General features: G+C 41.6%; 1 protein-coding gene across 1 annotated transcript in view; it reads right to left on the bottom strand.

Moving 5' to 3' along the window:
• The window catches only part of DYSF (dysferlin), a 259,265-nt gene that overhangs the window by 24,344 nt on the left and 213,991 nt on the right, over positions 1 to 20,930 (bottom strand). The window contains 6 exon segments of the mRNA XM_044294645.1: positions 360 to 502; positions 4,012 to 4,182; positions 4,864 to 4,955; positions 7,498 to 7,653; positions 13,691 to 13,819; positions 20,401 to 20,499. Coding sequence (XP_044150580.1) covers positions 360 to 502; positions 4,012 to 4,182; positions 4,864 to 4,955; positions 7,498 to 7,653; positions 13,691 to 13,819; positions 20,401 to 20,499 — 790 coding nt within the window.

Genomic DNA, 20,930 nt, shown 5'->3' with positions numbered 1-20,930 from the left:
TGTCGTTTTTTAAAAAAAAAATACAACTGAAAGTGAAAAATGTCATTTTTTTGCAAAAATTTCGGTAAATTTCGATTAATAACAAAAAAAGTAAAAATGTCAGCAGCAATGAAATACCACCAAAGAAAGAAAAGGAGGTACAATTCATTTGGGTGGTAAGTTGCATGACCGAGCAATAAACGGTGAAAGTAGTGTAGTGCAGAATTGTAAAAAGTGGTCTGGTCATTTAGGGTGTTTAAGCTAGGGGAGCTGAGGTGGTTAATAATCAGGATTAAAAAATATAAAATAAATACCATAATATATTTTTGAGACTGATATCCCTTTAGTCAAAAGAAATCAGTAAAATGTGTTTATCTCACCAAAATCAGAGAGGCTGTAGTCGTGATTCTGGAATGAAATCCTGTTGTTCTTGAAGACTGGAGGCTTGAGCTTGCGCTGCTGGGCAAATATATGGAGGAGCTGGGAAGGTCGCAGCTGATCTCTCCATTGGTTCGGTCCAGAGCTAAAGAAAAAAAATATTGCAATTTTTACAATACTGGTGTCTGCTGATGTAGGAGAGGCTGAAAGTCTTCAGACCCTTTCACTTTTTTCATCTTCTGTTATCTTATGGACTTGTGCTAAGATAAAAAAAAATCTAAATTTTTCCCCATCAATCTGCACTCAATACCCCATAAGTTCAAGTTAGCGCTCTGGCTGGACCACTCAAGGACATTCACAGAGTTATTTCTAAGCTGCTTCTCTGTTGTCTTGGCCGTGTGCTTAGGGTCAATGGCTTGTTGGAGGTCCAAAGCACTCTGCATCAGGTTTTCATTAAGAATATATCTGTACTTTGCTCTGTTCAGCTTTCCCTCCACCCTGACCAGTCTCCCTGTCCCAGCCACTGAAAGACACCCCCACAGCATGACGCTGCCACCACCATGCTTCATTGTAGGGATAGTATTGGGCAGGTGATGAGCAGTGCCTGATTTCCTCAATACATGACGCTTACGATTTAGGACAAAAAGTTTAATCTTGGTTTTATCAGACCAGAGAATCTTGTTTTTCACAGTCTGAGAGTCCTTTAGGTGCTTTCATGTGTCTTTTACTGAGGAGAGGCTTCTTTCTGGCTACTCTGCCATACAGCCCAGATTGGTGGAGGCTGCAGTGATGGCTAAACGTCTAGAAATTTCTCCCATCTGCACACAGGATCTTTGTATAATCTCTCTTACCAAGGCCCTTCCCCTTAGATTTCTCAGTTTGGTGGGACAGCCAGCTCTAGGAAGAGTCCTTGTTGTTCCAAACTTCTCCCATTTAAGAATTCTGCAGGCTACTGTGCTCTCCAGACATTTGAGTGTAGCTCTGTAAAGAATAAATCAAGGCAACTGGACGTACTGTAGATTTCTTGAAAACGTTTCACTCGTTCTTCCAATGAGCTTTCTCAATTCTGAGTGATTGTACAAAAATTCTGGGAATAAATATGTAACTGAATCCACATCTGGTAATTACACCTAAAGGTGTTGATTCCATTATCCTAATTGGAGTCAGTAGGTGATAAAGACTTCCCAGAAAAAGGTGTCAAGACAGCATTATACGTGGCAGACAATAGATGTCTAACCCTCCCCACCCCCACCACCACCTCTATTCAAGCTTGGCTTCTCCATTTTTACGTAGATGGCCTCCTCACGCCTCGTTTGTACCAATCGGCCTCCTTATCCAAAACACGTACTTGACTGTCTTCAAAGGTGTGACCTGTTCCTTTTAGATGTAAGTACACGGCTGAATCGTGACCAGAGGTTTTGGCTCTTCTATGCTGGGCCATACGCTGATGTAGTTGTTGTTTTGTTTCGCCGATATACAGTTCTGAGCATTCCTCATTGCACTGGACTGCGTACACAATGTTGTCCATCTTGTGTTTAGGCGGTGGGTCTTTGGGGTGAACCAGTTGTTGCCTCAGTGTGTTGCTGGGTTTAAAGCAAACAGGAATGTGATGTTTATTAAAAATCCTTTTGAGTTTCTCAGACACCCCAGCTACATGTGCAGAACAACAAACTGGCGTTTCTGGACTGTCTTATAACAGTGGAAGAGGGAAGGAAGCTGGGAATAGAGGTCTATCGAAAAAAAACACACACAGACCAGTACCTGCTATTTGATTCCCACCATCCTCTAGACCACAAACTGGGAGTCATCCAGACTCTACACCACCGGGCAGAGAAAATCCCCACCAGCACAGAGGCCAAGGCGAAGGAACTCAAACACCTCAGAGGGGCACTTAAAACTTGTGGGTATCCAGTTTGGGCCTTTGTCAAAACAGAAGGAAGGAGAAGAAAGACCACAAAGGCTACCAGTGAGGACGAGAAGCATGACAGACGCAAGAATATGGTTATCCCATATGTAGCTGGGGTGTCTGAGAAACTCAAAAGGATTTTTAATAAACATCACTTTCCTGTTTGCTTTAAACCCAGCAACACACTGAGGCAACAACTGGTTCACCCCAAAGACCCAACGCCTAAACACAAGATGGACAACATTGTGTACGCAGTCCAGTGTGATGAGGAATGCTCAGAACTGTATATCGGCGAAACAAAACAACAACTACATCAGCGTATGGCCCAGCATAGAAGAGCCAAAACCTCTGGTCAAGATTCAGCCATGTACTTACATCTAAAAGGAACAGGTCACACCTTTGAAGACAGTCAAGTACGTGTTTTGGATAAGGAGGCCGATTGGTACAAACGAGGCGTGAAGGAGGCCATCTACGTAAAAATTGAGAAGCCAAGCTTGAATAGAGGTGGGGGGGTTAGACATCTATTGTCTGCCACGTATAATGCTGTCTTGACACCTTTTTCTGGGAAGTCTTTATCACCTACTGACTCCAATTAGGGTAATGGAATCAACACCTTTGACCCAATGCTGGGTATAATTACCAGATGTGGATTCAGTTACATATTTATTCCCAGAATTTTTGTACAATCACTCAGAATTGAGAAAGCTCGTTGGAAGAACGAGTGAAACGTTTTCAAGAAATCTACAGTACGTCCAGTTGCCTTGATTTATTCTTTACAGATATATACCATGACCTGGATAAATGAGAACCTTCACAGACATTTGAGTGTAGCAGAATTTTTTTAACCTTTCTACACATCTGTGCCTCCACACAATCCTGTCTCTGAGCTCTACGGGCAGTTCTTTGTTTCTTATGGCTTGGTTTTTGCTCTGATGTGTATTGTGAACTGTGTGATCTTATATAGACAGGGTTGTATCTTTTGAAATCATGTCCAATCATCTGAATGTACCACAGGTGACTCCAATCAAGGTGCAGAAGCATCTCAAAGATGATCAAGATAAATGGGAGGCCCCAGAGCTAAATGTTATAGTAAAGGGTTTGAATACTTATGTCTATGCAAAATTTTTGTTTCTCCTTTTTAGTACATTTGTAAACATTTCTAAAATTCTTTTAGTAATTTCTCATTTTGGGGTGTTCAGTGCACAATGACGGGGGAAGACTTAATTTTATTTAACTTTAGCACAAGGAAAAAAGTGAAAAAAGTGAAAGGGCCTAAAGACTTTCTGGCATAAATGCCAGCTATGGATGGACAAAAAAATCCTGCATGTCTAAGTGCCACCTATAGGTAGATACCCCGTTAATCAAGACTAGGGACTGTATCAGCCCTAGACTGTATCTATCGTCTGTAGACAGCCGTTTTGTGGTTCTTGGCCATGACATTACAAAGTACTGGTTGGGCAGATGTTTTTCATGTAGCCCTTGGGTGGTGGCTAGCTTGCATATGGACCAATTCTGTCTGGGAAAAGGTAAGCAAATTAGTATACTGGTCTTTTAAGAGGCAGCTAAGGTACAGCAATCTTCTTGGCATCTGACAGAAAGTTAGAAAGTAATCGTGAGCATGGTTCATATTATCACTTCAAACTCTTTGATGTTTTGTAGAACTGAATGTCTATAGGAAAGTATTTAGATGAGGTACCACGGCATACTTCCTGGGCAAGGGAAAGGCACGGTAATTATGGGCTACATACACGCAATATGTTTGGGGTATGCCACATCGAGCACCATATTTGGAAAGAAAACGATTCTCTAGATCTATAACAGTCTCTCCAATCTTCTCATCCTTTGACATCACGTCATAGTCGTAGAGTGTGATCTTCAGATCCTTCTCTAATGGTAAGATGCAGGTCAGCTCAAACATCCTGAAAAACAGAGTAGATAGAAAACAAATGTTTTAAAAAGTCATACTCCATACATAATCTGCAGTAACAAATGGGTACCAACACTAAAACACTGACAACAGCTCTAAGTACCAAAAGACTGTTTGTTGTTTCGTCCTTTTCGCTACATGACTGAAAGAAAACAATATTCACTTATGGTGGCCATACACCTGACATAGTTGTCGGCTCAGCCAAGTGTGCATGTACTCTCAGGGGGAGTAAAGTTCTTTCAACCTTTACCAGTTTTGCCTGAGCTCTCCTCAGGCTTTGGGAAAAGGATCTAACAGTGCAGCCCAAGAGGAGCTCAGGCAGCAGATTTAGGTGTTAAGCCTTCATATCTCAGGCTCTTGAGAAGATATAGATATGGGCCTAGTATTGTTTGAAAGTTAGACATTTAAACTTTACTTTGGAAGATATAACCTTTAGAAATCAGGTCAGGAGTGACCCGATCTGAAAGGAGAGATGGTGAAAGTTGCTGCTAGACTCCTCTGGTGGTTGCTTATCTCCCAGAGAACAAAACGAACAGGAATGTTCACATGCAGCTGTCATCATTATCTCCTCCAGCATCTGCAATATCGGCAGGTTTTTGCAACATACATCTAACATGTATGGTCACCTAAATTATATATAAACTCACAACTCAAATAACTGCTCACAACTTACTTTCCAAAAACAGGTTCTAGGGTGCATGGAATATAATTCTCCTGATCGTTGATGGACTTTTTGCCAATAGATATCTTCACATAGGGGTCACACTGAAAAAGAACCCAAATAAATAAAACTGACCAAGAATATAAAGAATCACTGCACTGCAGCTCCAATAATGGGAAAATAAGTGAATTGATACAGAATTACTGCATTGCAGCTCCATCAATGGGAACATGAGATAAACAAATCAGTTTGGAATTTGTCCTGAATTTTCCCAAAAAATTCTGATTCTAACAAACCCAAATTTCTTGTGATTTGTTTTGAGCAAATCAGAGAGAGGTAACACTCCACTATAAAAGAGAGATGCAAGTCAGCTCTCCTTCCAAAAGGAAAAGAGAACTGAGTTTCCCCCGGATTGCACTTCTCTGAACGAGAAAGTAAGAAAGCTCTCCTTCCAAAGGGATAAGAAAACTGAGTACTCCTGGCTAGCTGGGTGGTCTTTGTCAGGTTCTTGGTACTCTTTCTCATTATAGAGACTGCCTAGTATGCGTGAGGAGTATTGTAGTTCAGCCAATGCTACTCTACATTTCTGGGAAAAATACCATCTGGTTTTACATTGCCATAGCCAATCACTGGCTCCCCTTGCATCATGTGACAATTTGTCATAACATAAGGAAAGTCAGTCACTACCACGGCTACTGATTGGCTGCAGCAATGATAAAATGGATGTTGACATCGAGGAAGCCCAGCAGAGCAACGCAGACCTGGATGAGAAAGAGCATGGAGCCGGTGTCGGGAAGCAAGTAAGTCATCCTTCCAGGTTCGGCCAAGTGAGTGAGGTTTGCAAAGAAAAACACATTCTTTCACATCCCCTTTAAACCATTATAAAAATGCACAGGGGCGGATTGGCCATAGACCTTACAGGGAAATTTCCTGGTGGGCCGATGCCCAGGGGGTCACCTGGGCCCTCCTCATGGCCGAAGCTACTGTGCTGCTAGTAGTATTTTGTGATGGACTGTGGTATTTGGCTCTATTGGGATGGCATAATGTGCCATAATATGGTGTTGCTGGCCTTGCCTTCCATCAATTTGCACTTTGCGGTGTTTGGGTGTTCTACCTAGCACCTGAGCACAATGGAAGTCAATGAGAGAACCCCAGGAACCCCCTGCTCTGAAGAAGGGAGGGTGTTGGGACTCTCGTTCGGCTTAGGAGTCCCTGCTCTGACTCCATATGTAGCTATGTCCATATATGGAGTCAATGCTTGGGGACACCCCAGTGTATTTAAATCTAATTTAGCCTGTATTTCAGAAAAGTTTCTGCCGGGATTCAAACTTACAAACTTTTGCATTAGAGGCAAGGCACTTAACTACTCAGCTACAATAGCTGCATAGCCAGTTACTTAAAAAAATTATAATAAGAAAAATAATAATAAATATGAGACTTCTACTTTACTGTACTTCTACTGAGAGCTATACAGTAGAAGTCTCATATTAATATATTTTTTTTAAGTGACTGGCTATGCAGCTATATAGTGTAGTGGTTAAATTTCTGGGCTCTGATGCAGAAGCTGAGAGTATAAATCCTGTTGCAAACTTTTTCAGAAATAGAGGATAAACTTAACTTACACATATTATTATATATCAGAAGTATGATTATATATATATATATATATATATATATTTTTTTTTTAGTAATTACACATTTATTTTGTGCCATATATTTTTTACAATTACAAAAAAATTATAAAATATATAAATCTAATTTAACCTCTATTTCTGAAAAGGTTTGCGACAGGATTTTAACTCAACAGCTTCTGCATCACAGCCCAGAACGTTAACCACTACACTATATAGCTGCATAGCCAGGCACTTAAAAAAATAATACAAATATGAGACTTCTACTGTATAGCTCTTAGTAGAAGTACAGTACAGTAGAAGTCTCATATTTATTTATTTAAGTAACTGGCTGTGCAGATATTGCAGCTGAGTAGTTAAGTGCCTTGCCTCTAATGCAAAAGTTTGTGAGTTTGAATCCCGGCAGAAACTTTTCTGAAATACAGGCTACAAAAAAAACTATATGAGACTTCTACTATATAGGTCTCAGTAGAAGTCTAATTTTTTTTTTTATTTTTTTTTTTCTAAAGTAACTCACTATGCAGCTATTATAGCTGAGTGGTTAAGTGCCTTTCCTCTAATGCAAAAGCATGTGAGTTTGAATCCCGTCAGAAAATTTTCTGAAATACAGGCTAAATTAGACTTAAATACACTGGCGTGTCCCCAAGCACTGACTCCATATATGGACATAGCTAAATATGGAGTCAGAGCAGGGACTCCTAAGCCGCAGACTCACACTGGGGGATTCCCTCACTGTACAGCGATCTTCTGCATAGAAATAGAGGCTAAATTAAATTTAAATGCACTCGAGCACACGTGGTATTCGGCCGAGCATAGCGATGCTCGAGCCGAACTGGTGTTCGGCCGAGCATGCTCGCTCGACACTAGTTCCCAGTCCCCCCCTGAAAATGCATGAGTGAGAACTGGTAGAAGTGCAAAACTGAAGGGAGGATTAATAATTACATCCGAGATAATGGAGAATTATCACTTGCCTTGTATTTGGATTTTTGTAATTTGTGTGATTCCAGTTGCTCACCTTGCCATTAGCATCCTTGGGTTGCAGGCCAAATGCACGGACAATATAGACCCTGACCAGGCACTCTTGTAACCCTTTTGCTGGGAGTTGAAGGAATTGTCGAGGAGGCATGGAAACTGAGGGATCCTCAGGAAGGGAGTAGATCTTAAAAGATCCCTATAGGTCAAAGAGAACAAAATATAATAGTTTTATTTATTTTATCTTTGTCTCCATAAATTAGTATTTTACAGGGGTTCTGCACATTGTTTAAACTGATGATCTATCCTCTGGATAGATCATCAGCATCTGATCGACGGGGGTCCGACACCTGGGACCCCCGCCAATCAGCTGTTTGAGAAGGCAGCGGTGCTCCAGCAGCGCTGTGGCCTTCTCACTGTTTACCGCTGGCCCAGTGACGTCACGACTAGTATCAAATTGCCTGGGCAGGGCTAAGCTCTGTTCACTTGAATGGAGCTTAGTCCCGCCCAGGCAAGTTGATACTAGTCGTGACATCACTGGGTCAGCAGTAAACAGTGAGAAGGCCGTGGCGCTGCTGGAGCGCGGCTGCCTTCTCAAACAGCTGATCGGCGGGGGTCCAGATGCTGATGATCTATCCAGAGGATAGATCATCAGTTTAAACAAAGTGCAGAGCCCCTTTAAGTAGGCTCTATAACATACAAGAACAACCATAGTTGCATAGGTGGCCAAGCTGGAGCTTTTAGTGGCTAGAAAATTTGGAGTGCAGCTCGAAGACCATTCCCATGTGTAAAGTGTCTTTCCAGTTACCTAATCAACTTAATAAATATGAATCTTGACGTTCATCCAGAAGAAACAGCTTCAGGAGTACCAAATGATATGACATAAGGAAGATCACCATGAAAAGTAGTCATGTCAGCATCAGGGTGGGTTCGCACTAGCGTTATGGCATTCCGTAACTGAAACAAGTAGGCTAATGCCTGTATGGACTATACCATGTGTATATTAGTTGGCTGTCAACAATCTAATATTAGCTTGTGAATGTGAACATACATGATATTATTTACCCTGTACTGATCCTCAGCTACAGTACATCATTTATTATACTCCAGTGTTGTACTCACTGTTCTACTGGTGGAGTCACTGTCTACATACATTACATTACTTATCCTGTACTGATCCTGAGTCAAATCCTGTATTATACTCCAGAGCTGCAATCACTATTTTGCTGGTGCAGTCACTGAGTACATACATTATTTATCCTGTACTGATCCTGAGTTACATCCTATATTATACTCCAGAGCTGCACTCACTATTCTGCTGGTAGAGTTATCCATATATTGATCTTTTTGTTCCTGGTCTTTTCTGTGGGTAATGATAGCTGGGTGATCCTAAAGTGGGTGATTTCATGAGTGCTAACTGTTAGATAACTTTTCCGAAGACAGCTTGCATGTTTTACTTCTGGTTTTCAACCAAAGGGATGGATTATTGAACTAATTACAGTGGAGAGCATTTGGGAAAAGATGATGACTGGTTAATGGTGGTGATCGTCCTCATGTGTACTGCTGTGCTCCTTCGAGTTATGCTCCAGACCCCTGATCACGCCAGGACCACAATCGTCTCCTTTTTGGTTGAAGTGTTATTTTCCATTGGCTGTGTCACATTTTTCCCTCTAAATAATGAGTGTTACAGATTTATCCACACACTTATTCTCATCTCATAATCCTCAGATAAGCTTTGTATTAAACAATGGTTGACATTATGATCATCGCTTTTGCTCCAATTACCAAAGGCACTGGGGCCACATAATGGAGAAGTCATAATTAAGCATATCAAAACACAAGGGCTTCAGTAATATTTTCCATAAGTGAGTCACTAAAATAATTATTGTTATGTAAGAATGGCTCCAACTGGCCAGGAGTCAGCATCTTCTTTCTGTCTCCGAACCCTGTATGTCCTGTACCGGGGAGCACACTGAATATCTAAGAGGAGGCATATAAAACTGTACAAATTCAATCACCACCTCAACCATCTGGCATTCAATTATGCTTTTTCTAGATTTTTGGCAATGTCCTGTTGGTCCAGAGAGCCACAAAGATTGGGTCAACTCAGATCATAGTTCTGGGTCACATATTCCGCTGGTCAATCAGAGGAGAGCAAAGAAGAAGGACTTGTGAGGAATGGAGGTTATGTGTGGAGTGATATCGAGAGCTTATGTGAGTAATGTTGGGGGGAAGGACGGGTTGTAGACAGAAGCTTACATGTGAGGAGGTATTAGGAGATTAAATCAGAGATGTATGGAGGGGACAGGTTGTACACTGGAGGTTACATGTGGTGAGGTATCAGGAGATTAGGTCAGAGATGTAGGAGGGGACAGGTTGTGGACTGGAGATTACATGTGGTGAGGTATCAGGAGATTAGGTCAGAGATGTATTGAGGGGACAACTTGAAGGTTAAATGTGGGGAGGTATCAGAAGATTAGGTCAAAGATGTATGGAGGGGACAGGTTGTGGACTGGAGATTACATGTGGGGAGGTACAGTATCAGAAGGTTAGGTCAAAGATGTATGGAGGGGACAGGTTGTGGAATGGAGAATACATGTGGGTAGGTATCAGGAGATGAGGTCAGAGATGTATGGAGAGGACAGGTTGTGGACTGGAGATTACATGTGTGTAGGTATCAGGCGATGAGGTCAGAGATGTATGGAGAGGACAGCTTATAGACTGGAGGCTACATGTGGGTAGATATCAGGAGATGAGGTCAGAGATGTATGGATAGGACAGGTTGTGGACTGGAGATTACATGTGGAGATGTATTAGGAGATTAAGTCAGAGATGTATGGAGGGGACAGGTTGTACACTGGAGATTACATGTGGTGAGGTATCAGGAGATTAGGTCAGGGATGTATTGAGGACACAGGTTGTGGACTGGAGATTAAATGTGGGGAGGTACAGTATCAGGAGATTAGGTCAAAGATGCATGGAGCAGACAGGGTGTGGACTGGAGATTACATGTGGGTAGGTATCAGGAGATGAGGTCAGAGATGTATGGAGAGGACAGCTTATAGACTGGAGGTTACATGGGGGAAGTTATCAGGAGATTAGGTCAGAGATGTATGGATAGGACAGGTTGTGGACTGGAGATTACATATGGGGAAGTATCGAGAGATTAGTGACAAATTTTCAATGGATCCGCCTTGGAATTTACAATAAAATGTGACTTTTTTTTACATGATTAAAAACTCCATGGTGTCATCGGGGAGTTCTTTTAATCATGTAAATAAAAGTTATGTTGAACCTAAATTCCAAGGTGCTGGATCCATTGGAAATTTGTCACTAATCTCCCAATACAGTACCTCCCTACAGTCCTCTCCATACATCTCATGACCCCAGATCCGGGGAATTCATCCATGCTGCCTTTTCCTTCACATTACAGGAGTGTCTGGATGATTAAAACTAAGGTAGGGTGAGTTGTGCAAAACTTTTTTTTATTTTTTATTATTGGGAGATTAGGTCACAGATGTATGGAGGGGATATGTTGTGGACTGCAAAAGGATTTTGATATTCATTTCCCATATGTATGCTACCAGAAGGTCAAAAATGTACTTTGCTGTGTATATATGCATTTTCCTGTATAATAGGAAGTCATCAGGTCTTTATTGTCAACACTAGGTGGTGAGTTAGAACAGTCTACAAGCAGAGTGTAGACATAAGTGCAGATGTAGCTAAAACCAGCCAGAGGGGAGCAAACTAGAGGAAAGAGAAAAAAATATATTTCAGGAGCATGCCAAATGCAAAGGATGCTGTGCGAGTAGAAGTTCTGTGGAGAGAAGCTGCCTGAATCAGACCTTTGAGTCTCCATAGTCACGTCACGTGTCAGGGAGAAGTCTCAATGTACGTTACCTGGACACCACTGAGCAGCAGACTGGCTACCTGCATAAAGGGACAATATCTACATCCCGTTGAGGACATTTGTGGAAACATTTATCATGAGTATGTCAACTAGTATGATGTTTAGGGCTGCCCCTTGGATGCATTGCATAGAGACAGCGAGACAGCCGCATTCCTGCATGCTTATGCTAAAGTGAGTTAGAGTGAGTAAGTGCAGTGTGAGGTGAATTGCTCCAAAGAGACAACTGTGCCTGTTAACTGTTACTTCAGGCTAGTTACCTGTGGGATCTGTGGAAAGCATGCTGAAATAGTGACTAATGTAATTTGGGTCTTCATTAAAGAACTATTTGCTGTTAAACTTGACCTCAATATTTCTTGCACCACTACACTGCACCAACATCTGCAGCTGCCAAGGTATCCTGCCTTGCACATCACCATCAAGGGCATCCTGAACCACCATCAGGCAGGTAAATCCCAAACCCCAAGGCCACAGAGGAGGATATTATAGTAGCCAGGGAGGGAGCTGATAAGGACATGCACTAGCAATTTTGCTAACTCAAGGTTGAGGAAAGAGCAAACACGAGTTGGAAGTGGCAGGAGATGGTATGGGTTCAGATGTGCGGTTTGAAACAGTGCACAGTACATAGTTGTGATTGACAGTTCTAGTGGGGGGATTCGCTCTGGTAGTTCGGATTAGCGGGTGCAGCACAGAGGCAAAGTACAAGTTCTTGGTTCAAAACATCAGTGTTAATTCACACGTGAAAGCAAAACAAAAACGCAAGTTGCTTGGTGATTGTTCACACATGAAAAGTTCATATACAAAACAGTCACCTTTACTCCTGGGTGTTATTTCACACCCTGTTGGAAGTTCTGCCTTGTCAAGTCCACAGGCAGGCGTTAGGCGGCCTGTTCGCCTTCACAGGGGTCTAAGCCCTCCAGCCCGGTTCAAGCCACAGATCCCAACACAGCCCTCAGATCACAGCACACAGACCTCCTGAGCTCCACTGTCAGGCGGAGGTAATCCTCTCCACCTGGTAGTGCTGGCTGGTTTTTATGCCTTGCAAAACCCCGCCTGGAACATAGGGAGTAGTCACCCACCCAGCACTTTGACTACTCCCAGTAAGAGCCATCCCGGATCAGCTATTATAGCCATACTAAGTATCAAGGTGTCAAACAGCAACTGCTGCTGACACATAAAAAATGTCTCTTACTCCACCGAGGCCAGGAACCTCGATGACACGTACCTATCATCCACGATGATTCCTTGTAACTTCTTACAGGGGCGTGGAGTGACATGGGGAAAACTTGAAGTTTTCTCCATGTTAATTTTTAGAAAGATGGGGCAGAAGAAGGAGGGCACAGAATGTCCACAGCCCCATCCATAACTGCAGAACTATCTAAGCCTTACTGATGTAACCTTGTAGACAAACAGAAGTAATCAGGTACATACATGAGTATAGTTAAAACATAGCGCCACACACAAATAAATGGTGATAATGATAAATATGGCTTGAGAGATAAGGAACAGTCTTACCATTCCGACGCAACCCTGGTTGGGATCAACCGAGCGTGGTAAAATGGATGCACCACGTCCAGGCTGGTATTTAGGTATGGTCTCTGGTAATTGCTAGGTGTAGACAGTGCAGGGAACCAATGTCCCTAGAAATCCCTGGTTGGGATTGATCCCAACCAGGGTTGCGTCGGAATGGTAAGACTGTTCCTTATCTCTTAAGCCATATTTATCATTATCACCATTTATTTGTGTGTGGCGCTATGTTTTAACTATATTAGTAAAAGTTATATTTTAAGCTCCCCCATTACTTTTGTTATTTTCAAACTGCCAGTGGGAGCGCCAGTATCTATCATTCATTGCTATATACACGATCTTTCTCTTACATACATGAGTACAAAAGCCTATGAGAAGGGGGCACTTATATCTAACCCAACCCAAATTTTTCTGGGCAGGGATGTATGAATCTCTTCATAATCGCACAAACGCTAGCAAAGAGGAACGGATAAATGGCTACTCCTCTCTCCTGGAAAAGGCAGAGAATGTGAGGATCAACAAGCATCACAATTTATTTGCATGGAGGGTTCTGATGTCATCGACAATTTAGATTTTTGATACTGGGTCCCTTGGCAAGATAAGGACTATTATGACTTATCTGTAAGAGGGATCTTCATTAGATTCTAACATGTTTTGAATAATCAAAATGATTATAAAAATAAAAAAACATTTAGTGAGCCCTATTATCTTGGAGTTGTCTTTAGAAATCCCATAATCAGTAGTGTAAATGTTTTTCAAACATCAATAAATGTTAACATCATTCTCATCCCTGATGGCTCACCTTGAATTCTCCAATCACTGATGGATCTTCAGCCTCATCTTGGGATCTGCCTCTGTACAGTTTGAATGTGCGACAGAAGTCCAACAGTCCCTCGTAGTCTTCTATGTTCTCTAACTCATTATCCAGCACCTGTCAGATGGATGAAACATTTACAATGTTATGAATATATACATATTACAGATCGGTAAAGGAAAGACAGAAAGGAGCAGTCCTCCGTTCTCTATGCAAATAAGCTTTCTTCCAGAAGGAAGAAAACTGCATTTCTAGTGCCACCTACAACATGTTCTACTCTGTAATTCAACCTTGAGACATAACTATGGCCAAACCAGAGGAATCCAGTGACAAACCAGGGGCTACCTGCTCTGACTGACATCTAGGTTTCTAGGTTTTTGGTTGAACGTTGACTTACACAATAGCTAGCTAAAAGTGGCACAAGAGAGTCAGCTTTCTTTCTTCTGTAGAAGAGCTGATTTGCATGCCTTTTCCCAGAAAGCACTGCCTATAAGACTCCGTACACCAGGTGAATGTCTACAAAGGAGAACCAGCACCTCCCCCTTTGAAGGAATGCAGCATATATGGGAGCAGTTATTCACTATAGTGTGCTCCATACAGGAAAGATGACTTGGAGCAGATTTCATGTGACTTTGGAACTGGATCCTTTTCTTCTAATTAGCAGCAGCAGATTATACGATTTTCTCTGCTGTCTTCAACAGATCTCTAGCTTCTAGAAACATCCTCGAAAGCAGAACAGGCATGTCTAGTTTAGTACATAATTCATTGTTTACGTCACGGAATAACAATTCTGGAAGAGCTGCTTCTATTAAAACTCTGCATTGTGGGCTTTAATGGTTATTCCCACAAGTATGCGTTCCATTTTTTCCCATGCAGTCTGGCAGTGTAAAGGCTGAGGTTCGTACAAACTCTCAGTAATGATATAATCAGCAAGTAAATGCAGCGCTTCTCCTCTAATGGAAGATCACCAAATTGTCGGGAAGGAACGGTCCCTTCCCAATAATTAGCTTCTTGTCGGAGCGTGCAAATACGCCTTAAGATTCTGTAGAAACATGCATGAACAGATAACCCTAAGCCTACATGAGACTGTCCAAATGACTCTTCCAGCCTACCCGACGCTGGTTAGAAGGCACATATACTACCTAAGGCAACACCTAACACATGACTCTGAGCCTACATAAGGCTGAGCAGATGACCCTGCACATATCTGCAAGTGAGCAAATGGCTCTAAGCCTACCCAAGACCAATCAGGTAACCCTGAGCTCATCCAAGAGTGACTACATCACCCTGAGCTTACCCAAGACTAAGCAGGTGACCCTAAGCTTATCCCAGAGTGACCAGATGACTCCGAGCCTACCTAAGCCTGAATAGATAGTCCTGAGCCTGCAAATGCCAATCCATTAGGTCTTCTATGTCCATTAGTTTGTCAAATTAGGAAACAATCTGGACCTTCAGTTTCTGATCTTACTATACAATGATTATGTTTCAAAAGGGTTTTTCCAGGACTTCGATTTTGATGGCCTATCTTCAGGAAATGTCATGGACATCAGATTGGTGGGAGTTTGACACTGGGCACTCCCATTAATCAGCTGTTTAAGGCAGTCTCCAGCTCAGAAAACTATACAGTGGCTCCACGGTGTAGTTGCTGGCACTGACATACTGTAACTCAGCTCTCATTTGCTTGAATGACAGCTGAGCTGCGGTACCCCACTTGTGCTTCTGGTTCCACCCAACTGTCCAAGCCACTACCAGAAACAGCTGATTGGTAGGGCTTTTTGGTCACGGGCCCCCATTGATCTGATATTGAGGATAGGTCATAGATATCTAACTCCCAGAAAACCCCTGTAACTACAGCAATTGGACAGTGTATGTAGTAATGTGTATTGAATTCAGGCATTATATTGTACTTTATTGGTCCTGTTACATTTGCACCTTATAGCTCTATTATGGTGGCACTGTATGACAGTAGTATCATTGCATTTTTTTAATATGGATACTGTAAGGTAGTGTAATTATGTCAACAGGACTTTGACACTACTGGGTCCAGTCATGGATCTAATTGCTGACTGTAAATGGAGAATATCAATGATTGTTCCACTGACATCTTGAAGGATGTGAGGGCAGCTCTGAAATGTGTGGTGCACATCGTTGGACTCCAGCTATAGCCCGGTCATTAATAAAAATTACACAGCTACATAAAACTCAGAAGGTAGCAGCATTTATTCCAAAGGTACGTCTGTAGACCCTATGGTAAGAAATGCAGTCTCTGCCGAACACATCACCTTTCTAAGCCTGTTAAGACCACATTTAAAGATAAACATTGCCCACAATGTTAATTGCAGTCTCAAACTGGGAAAAATCCAACATTAATGGTTAAGAGGAATCATGGGCAGAACGTCAGTGAGTGATTAGCATGTAACATTGTGTTCATTATGCTGTTTCCTTTCCACACATTTTCTATACAGTGATTTGTAGCCAAGCCAGATAATGATTATCCTGCAAAGGGTAATTTACAGAACGGGAGGCCAATGGAGCTTTAGAGGCCAAGAGCAGTGCAAATGTTGTGACTTGTCCAAGTGGTCTATTAAAATGTGCTCTGTCTTTGTGTGGTCAGCAGACGACTATGTTAATGACACCCAGAAGGTTCCCACACTAATTTTGGTGTCTCCATTGCTTAATAAGGCAAATCTATTTCCATGAAGCTGTCCACCATTACATGAGGGTTTAGGCAGTACTTCAAGGGATTCCTCAATGTTTTACTTTGCACAGAAAGATATCTACATTGGGAGCATTTTGCCCTTACACATTCACTGACTGGAGAAAGTCAGAGAAACTTAGAAATGCCATCAAAAATACGATTGCATTATGAGATTCATTTGGTCCTTTGCATATACTGTAGATCTCAGCAGACACTATTATTGACTAAGAACTAGAAGTGGAGCCTTTAGATCAGCTGACAGTTATTCCTCACGACTTCCTCCATATATATACCTACTTCATATGTTCTCACTATGGAAAGTGGAGTAAGTCACTGCTAAAGTTTCCTTGAAGTAGTTTACTTTCATCTTCTCATGAAGACCATATGCACATTCAGCAAAGCCAAGGGGGTAGGGAGTTCCTTTTGTTCTTCCATGAAAAATGTTCACGATTAACACCAAGACTAAAACAATATGAAACATTTGTCTGGTTGGTCCTTAAAAGGGTTGTCCACCTTTGGAGGTGGATTTTGGCAAAACTCCCCTCATCGGCAAACGTGGAAAGGGAAGTACTCTTACCTGCTCCCTGCCACTGGGTCCCAGCAGCTTCTCTCCATGGCTGCCTCGCTCAGGTTCCCCTGATGTCAACGTCTGGTTTTACGCCACTATAGTTAATTGCTGACCACAGTAGTGTCATGCCCCCTATGTCATGTCAATTGGTCACTTACAAGGGGAGCAGGTCGCAGCAGTGTCAAATCTGATGTTGACAGCGGGGGAGCCAAGAGAAGCAGCCGGGGAGTGAAGGAGCTGGGACCCAGCGCTGGGATGCAGGTAAGTATGGTTCCCTTTGCAGTTCTACTCAGAAGGGAGGTTAACCAAAGTTAGCCAACCCCTTTGAGCTAAAAAATGCCTGGTAATTTCAGCACTAATACCTTGTAATGCAGTGGAATGAAGGCAGAAGTAAATAGAGACAAAGTAAAAGGGGAGAGGAATCATGGGAACTGTGGCAGTGGTAATCCCTCCCAAAGTAAGCCCTGGCCGCATGAAAACAAAGGTGCAGGAAATAGTTGAAAAAGATCATGAAAATTAATTACTTTTGAACTATGTTGGCATCATTGGGTGGGGATTCAGACAAAATTATATACTTCTATGTAAGCTTAAAAATCTCTAGTAATGGGTTAATTCCAAACATTTCTAAGATGATTGATATGTATTTAACTTCCTTTAGGCCATTTAATAAAGTTTTGATTTGAACCATTACCTTGATGAAGAAGACATTTTTTTATATTTGATAAAATTTGCAGAACTCCTTGGTGATTTCTACTATTTTGCATTCTAAGTAGAGATGGTCACTTTTCCACATGTATTATTCATTTTGACTTTGTTTTCACTTGGCATTCACACAACACCAGAGATAGCTTTTTTTTTAAAAGTCAATAAAAGGAAATTAAATTAAATCTCCAGTGGATGTCATGGCTGTGATTAAGTCTTGGACCCTTCTGTATATTCAGTATTAGAAGGAATAGGAGGACGGGGGAGACTGTGGAGGACTCTTTCTGGTCTTGTCTGAAAGACAGTTTTATTTCTGATTTGATATTAATCCTCTGGATTTTGGCTCCTGCCCCGTGTTACAAATTACACTCTTCAAGCCTCCGTTTTGTTGATGCGTGAAGGAGCTGTAACTCTTATTTTTTTTGTCTATTCAAAGCCAAGAAAATGTAGCCGTCTTTCCAGAGAACGGGATGGACTGTGCTGGTGACAGTTCTCCGTCAGTAGCCATAAAGTAATTATTAAATTGCATATTCCAACAGCTGCCCTGGGCGCCAAAACAAATCATGGCAGGACCAAACCACTCCAGCTTTTTCTAATTTATCGTGTGATCTCTTCAGCATCATTTTGCTTGGTAGGAATTATTCACAAGATTAACACCACGAAGGTCAAGACAATAGAACAGATGGAATATTAAAGAGATACACACTTAGAAGCCTCCAAAAATGTGTACTGAAAGAAACATTGTACACGTGCTTCTACTTACAGCTGTAAAAAAGTAAGTGAACCCTTTGGAATTATCAGCATTGGTTACCAATAAAATGTCGTCTGATGTTGAGGGGGAATTTGGGACCATTCCTCCCTTCAAATGTGTGTCAGTTCATATATATTTCAGGGATACCTCACATACACAGTGCTCTTCAGGTCATGACACTCCACCTCAATAGAGAAGAAGACATAGCAAAAAATATTTTACCAGATTTATTCATTTTATTGTTACATCACCCATCATCTCTTCAGAATTCATTGTTCCTTCAATGATGATAAGGCGTCCAGGCCCTGATGCTTCCTCAACCATGCTTCACAATTAGGATGAGGTTTGGAACTGGTGTGTGTATTTCAAATAGATGTTGTTACCCTAAGGTTAGTTTCGCACTAGCGTTTACAGATCTGGTATTCTGTTCGGGTTGCCGGATCCATCACTGCCTAGGATCCAGCAGAGATCTGGCCAAAACCTGGCAAATATGCTGAGACACAGCCGGACAAATACCGCTGCGCGCAGCGGTTTGTGTCCAGAGACAATTCTCAGCATTCCATGCCGAAACAGCCTGCCAAAAGACTATGCGGCAGTACGAAACTTTCTTACCACTCTCGAGATTATCCATTGTGCACTCGGAGAGTAGCAACAGTTCTGAATTTTCAGTACAATAAATTTGTCTGCAGATTTGTATATACAAATTTTTTCCAGCTTCATGTATCTCTATAACCTATCTTCTGATGCCTTCTGAAAGTTGTTTGCATCAAGGCATAGTATACACTAACCAATCTTTCTTGAGCAGATTCCGACTTTTTATCAGATTGTACAAACTCTGCTTGCCCTGACCTCGCCCTGTCCCTGACTACAGTTTTGCTTCGGTCTGTCCTGACCCCAGTGGGTCAGCAGTCTACTAAACAGACTACTCCAGCAGTTAGCAGCCTGGTGGTTTCCCTCTGGTGGAGTCCAGATCCCTGTACAGGGGTTAAAGAGTGAAGACTAGAGGGCTGCCAGAATAATGTCCTTAGGAGTAGTCCCAAGCCAGATCTATTTGGTAGGCACAGTGGATCCACATCTTTTTTGTAACAACATCTACATGTAGTTCACTTGAATTGTACATTCAAGAAATAGCTGATAATATGAGATCACAGCCAGTCAACTAAACTGATTTTTCCATTCACTTTTCCTTTTTTGTTCAAAAACTATTCTTTTTAATTCCATATTTAGGCCATATTAATGCAAAGAGTGAGGCAGGTGACATAAAGACTACAAACATTATCTACGAAAAGGTCTCTAGCCTTCAAGTACATAACCCGCTCTTATCTTCCCTTTGCATAATCTCCTAGTATTGTATATATTCCTCAGACTCCAACAATCAAGACCTCAGAAGATGAAAATGTGTTGTTTTTAAGTGGACATTATTGCCACTACTAAACACATTTGTTGAATATTGATTGACTGACTGATTGATTGGTTCTGCCAAATGCTTTCAACTGAAGGGACCTGACTAATTGATGTTGGGGTTGAAGTTTTCTGAACAGAGGTTGCCACACATGCGGAGGAATGAAATACAGATTTTTCTCATAGATTATCCTTCTGCTACAATTTAGGGGAGCAAAAACTTGAATGTAATGTGTTAACCTTGGATATAGTAAATGACCATTTTGAACACCCTCATCATGTGCTAAGTTGATCCCTTCTAAAGAATAGATTAGTAGATTGATAAGCAAATACTCCAGGATCATACTGTCTAACACATAAGGGGTCATTTATTAAGCCTAGCATTTTAGATGTCAGCCTCTACATATCTTTGACGCATCCACCGCCGGTCTAAATCTACACAAGATTCCTTGCTGGCTTACGTTTAGACCATTTTCTATGCCTAAGACAATCTGTGCCAGGAATACAACAAAAATAGGCAAATATTAGTAAAGGACCCCCATAGTGCCTAGGTGTCTTCTATTTGGAAATTCACTTACCTGAAGAGTGTCGAAGCCTCTCTTCAAGTAAGCCCCGCACTTGTCTTTTTCCCCAATTGATGCGTAGAATTTGCTCCACCAGTCAATGAATTCTTCCTCCTGTTACACACAAAGAATAGAAATCAGTCACTTAAAATATTTTCGATAGACATCCCAGGTAATCTTAACACAGAGATACTCAACCTCCTGATAGCACAATCAAACTTTCTTTGAGGATTTAAAAAAATTGTCAACATAACACCAATGTTCAAATCAACCAATCAGCAATTAGCTTTGGTCAACCTAATCCTATGGGGACAATCAAAGAACTGAGAGCAAGACTTAGTTAAAATATTTGTTTATTGAAACTAATAAAAAAATAAAAAAAATACAATAAATATTTAATATAAGAGTAATACCCTAAGAAACACCTAAAATGTTCTCATTGAACACGATACTTGCCCGCTAACTGCCAACGTAGATGTTTCATTCTTCCCAATGACAAATGCAGGGAAAGTCAAGGTCATGTGGACCCACCCAATGTTTGGCAG

Source organism: Bufo gargarizans, chromosome 1 (genome assembly GCF_014858855.1).
Source record: "Bufo gargarizans isolate SCDJY-AF-19 chromosome 1, ASM1485885v1, whole genome shotgun sequence".
NCBI classification, from domain to species: Eukaryota; Metazoa; Chordata; class Amphibia; order Anura; family Bufonidae; genus Bufo; species Bufo gargarizans.
Note: the sequence above shows the minus strand (reverse complement) of the source record. Positions and strands in the feature narration are given on the sequence as shown.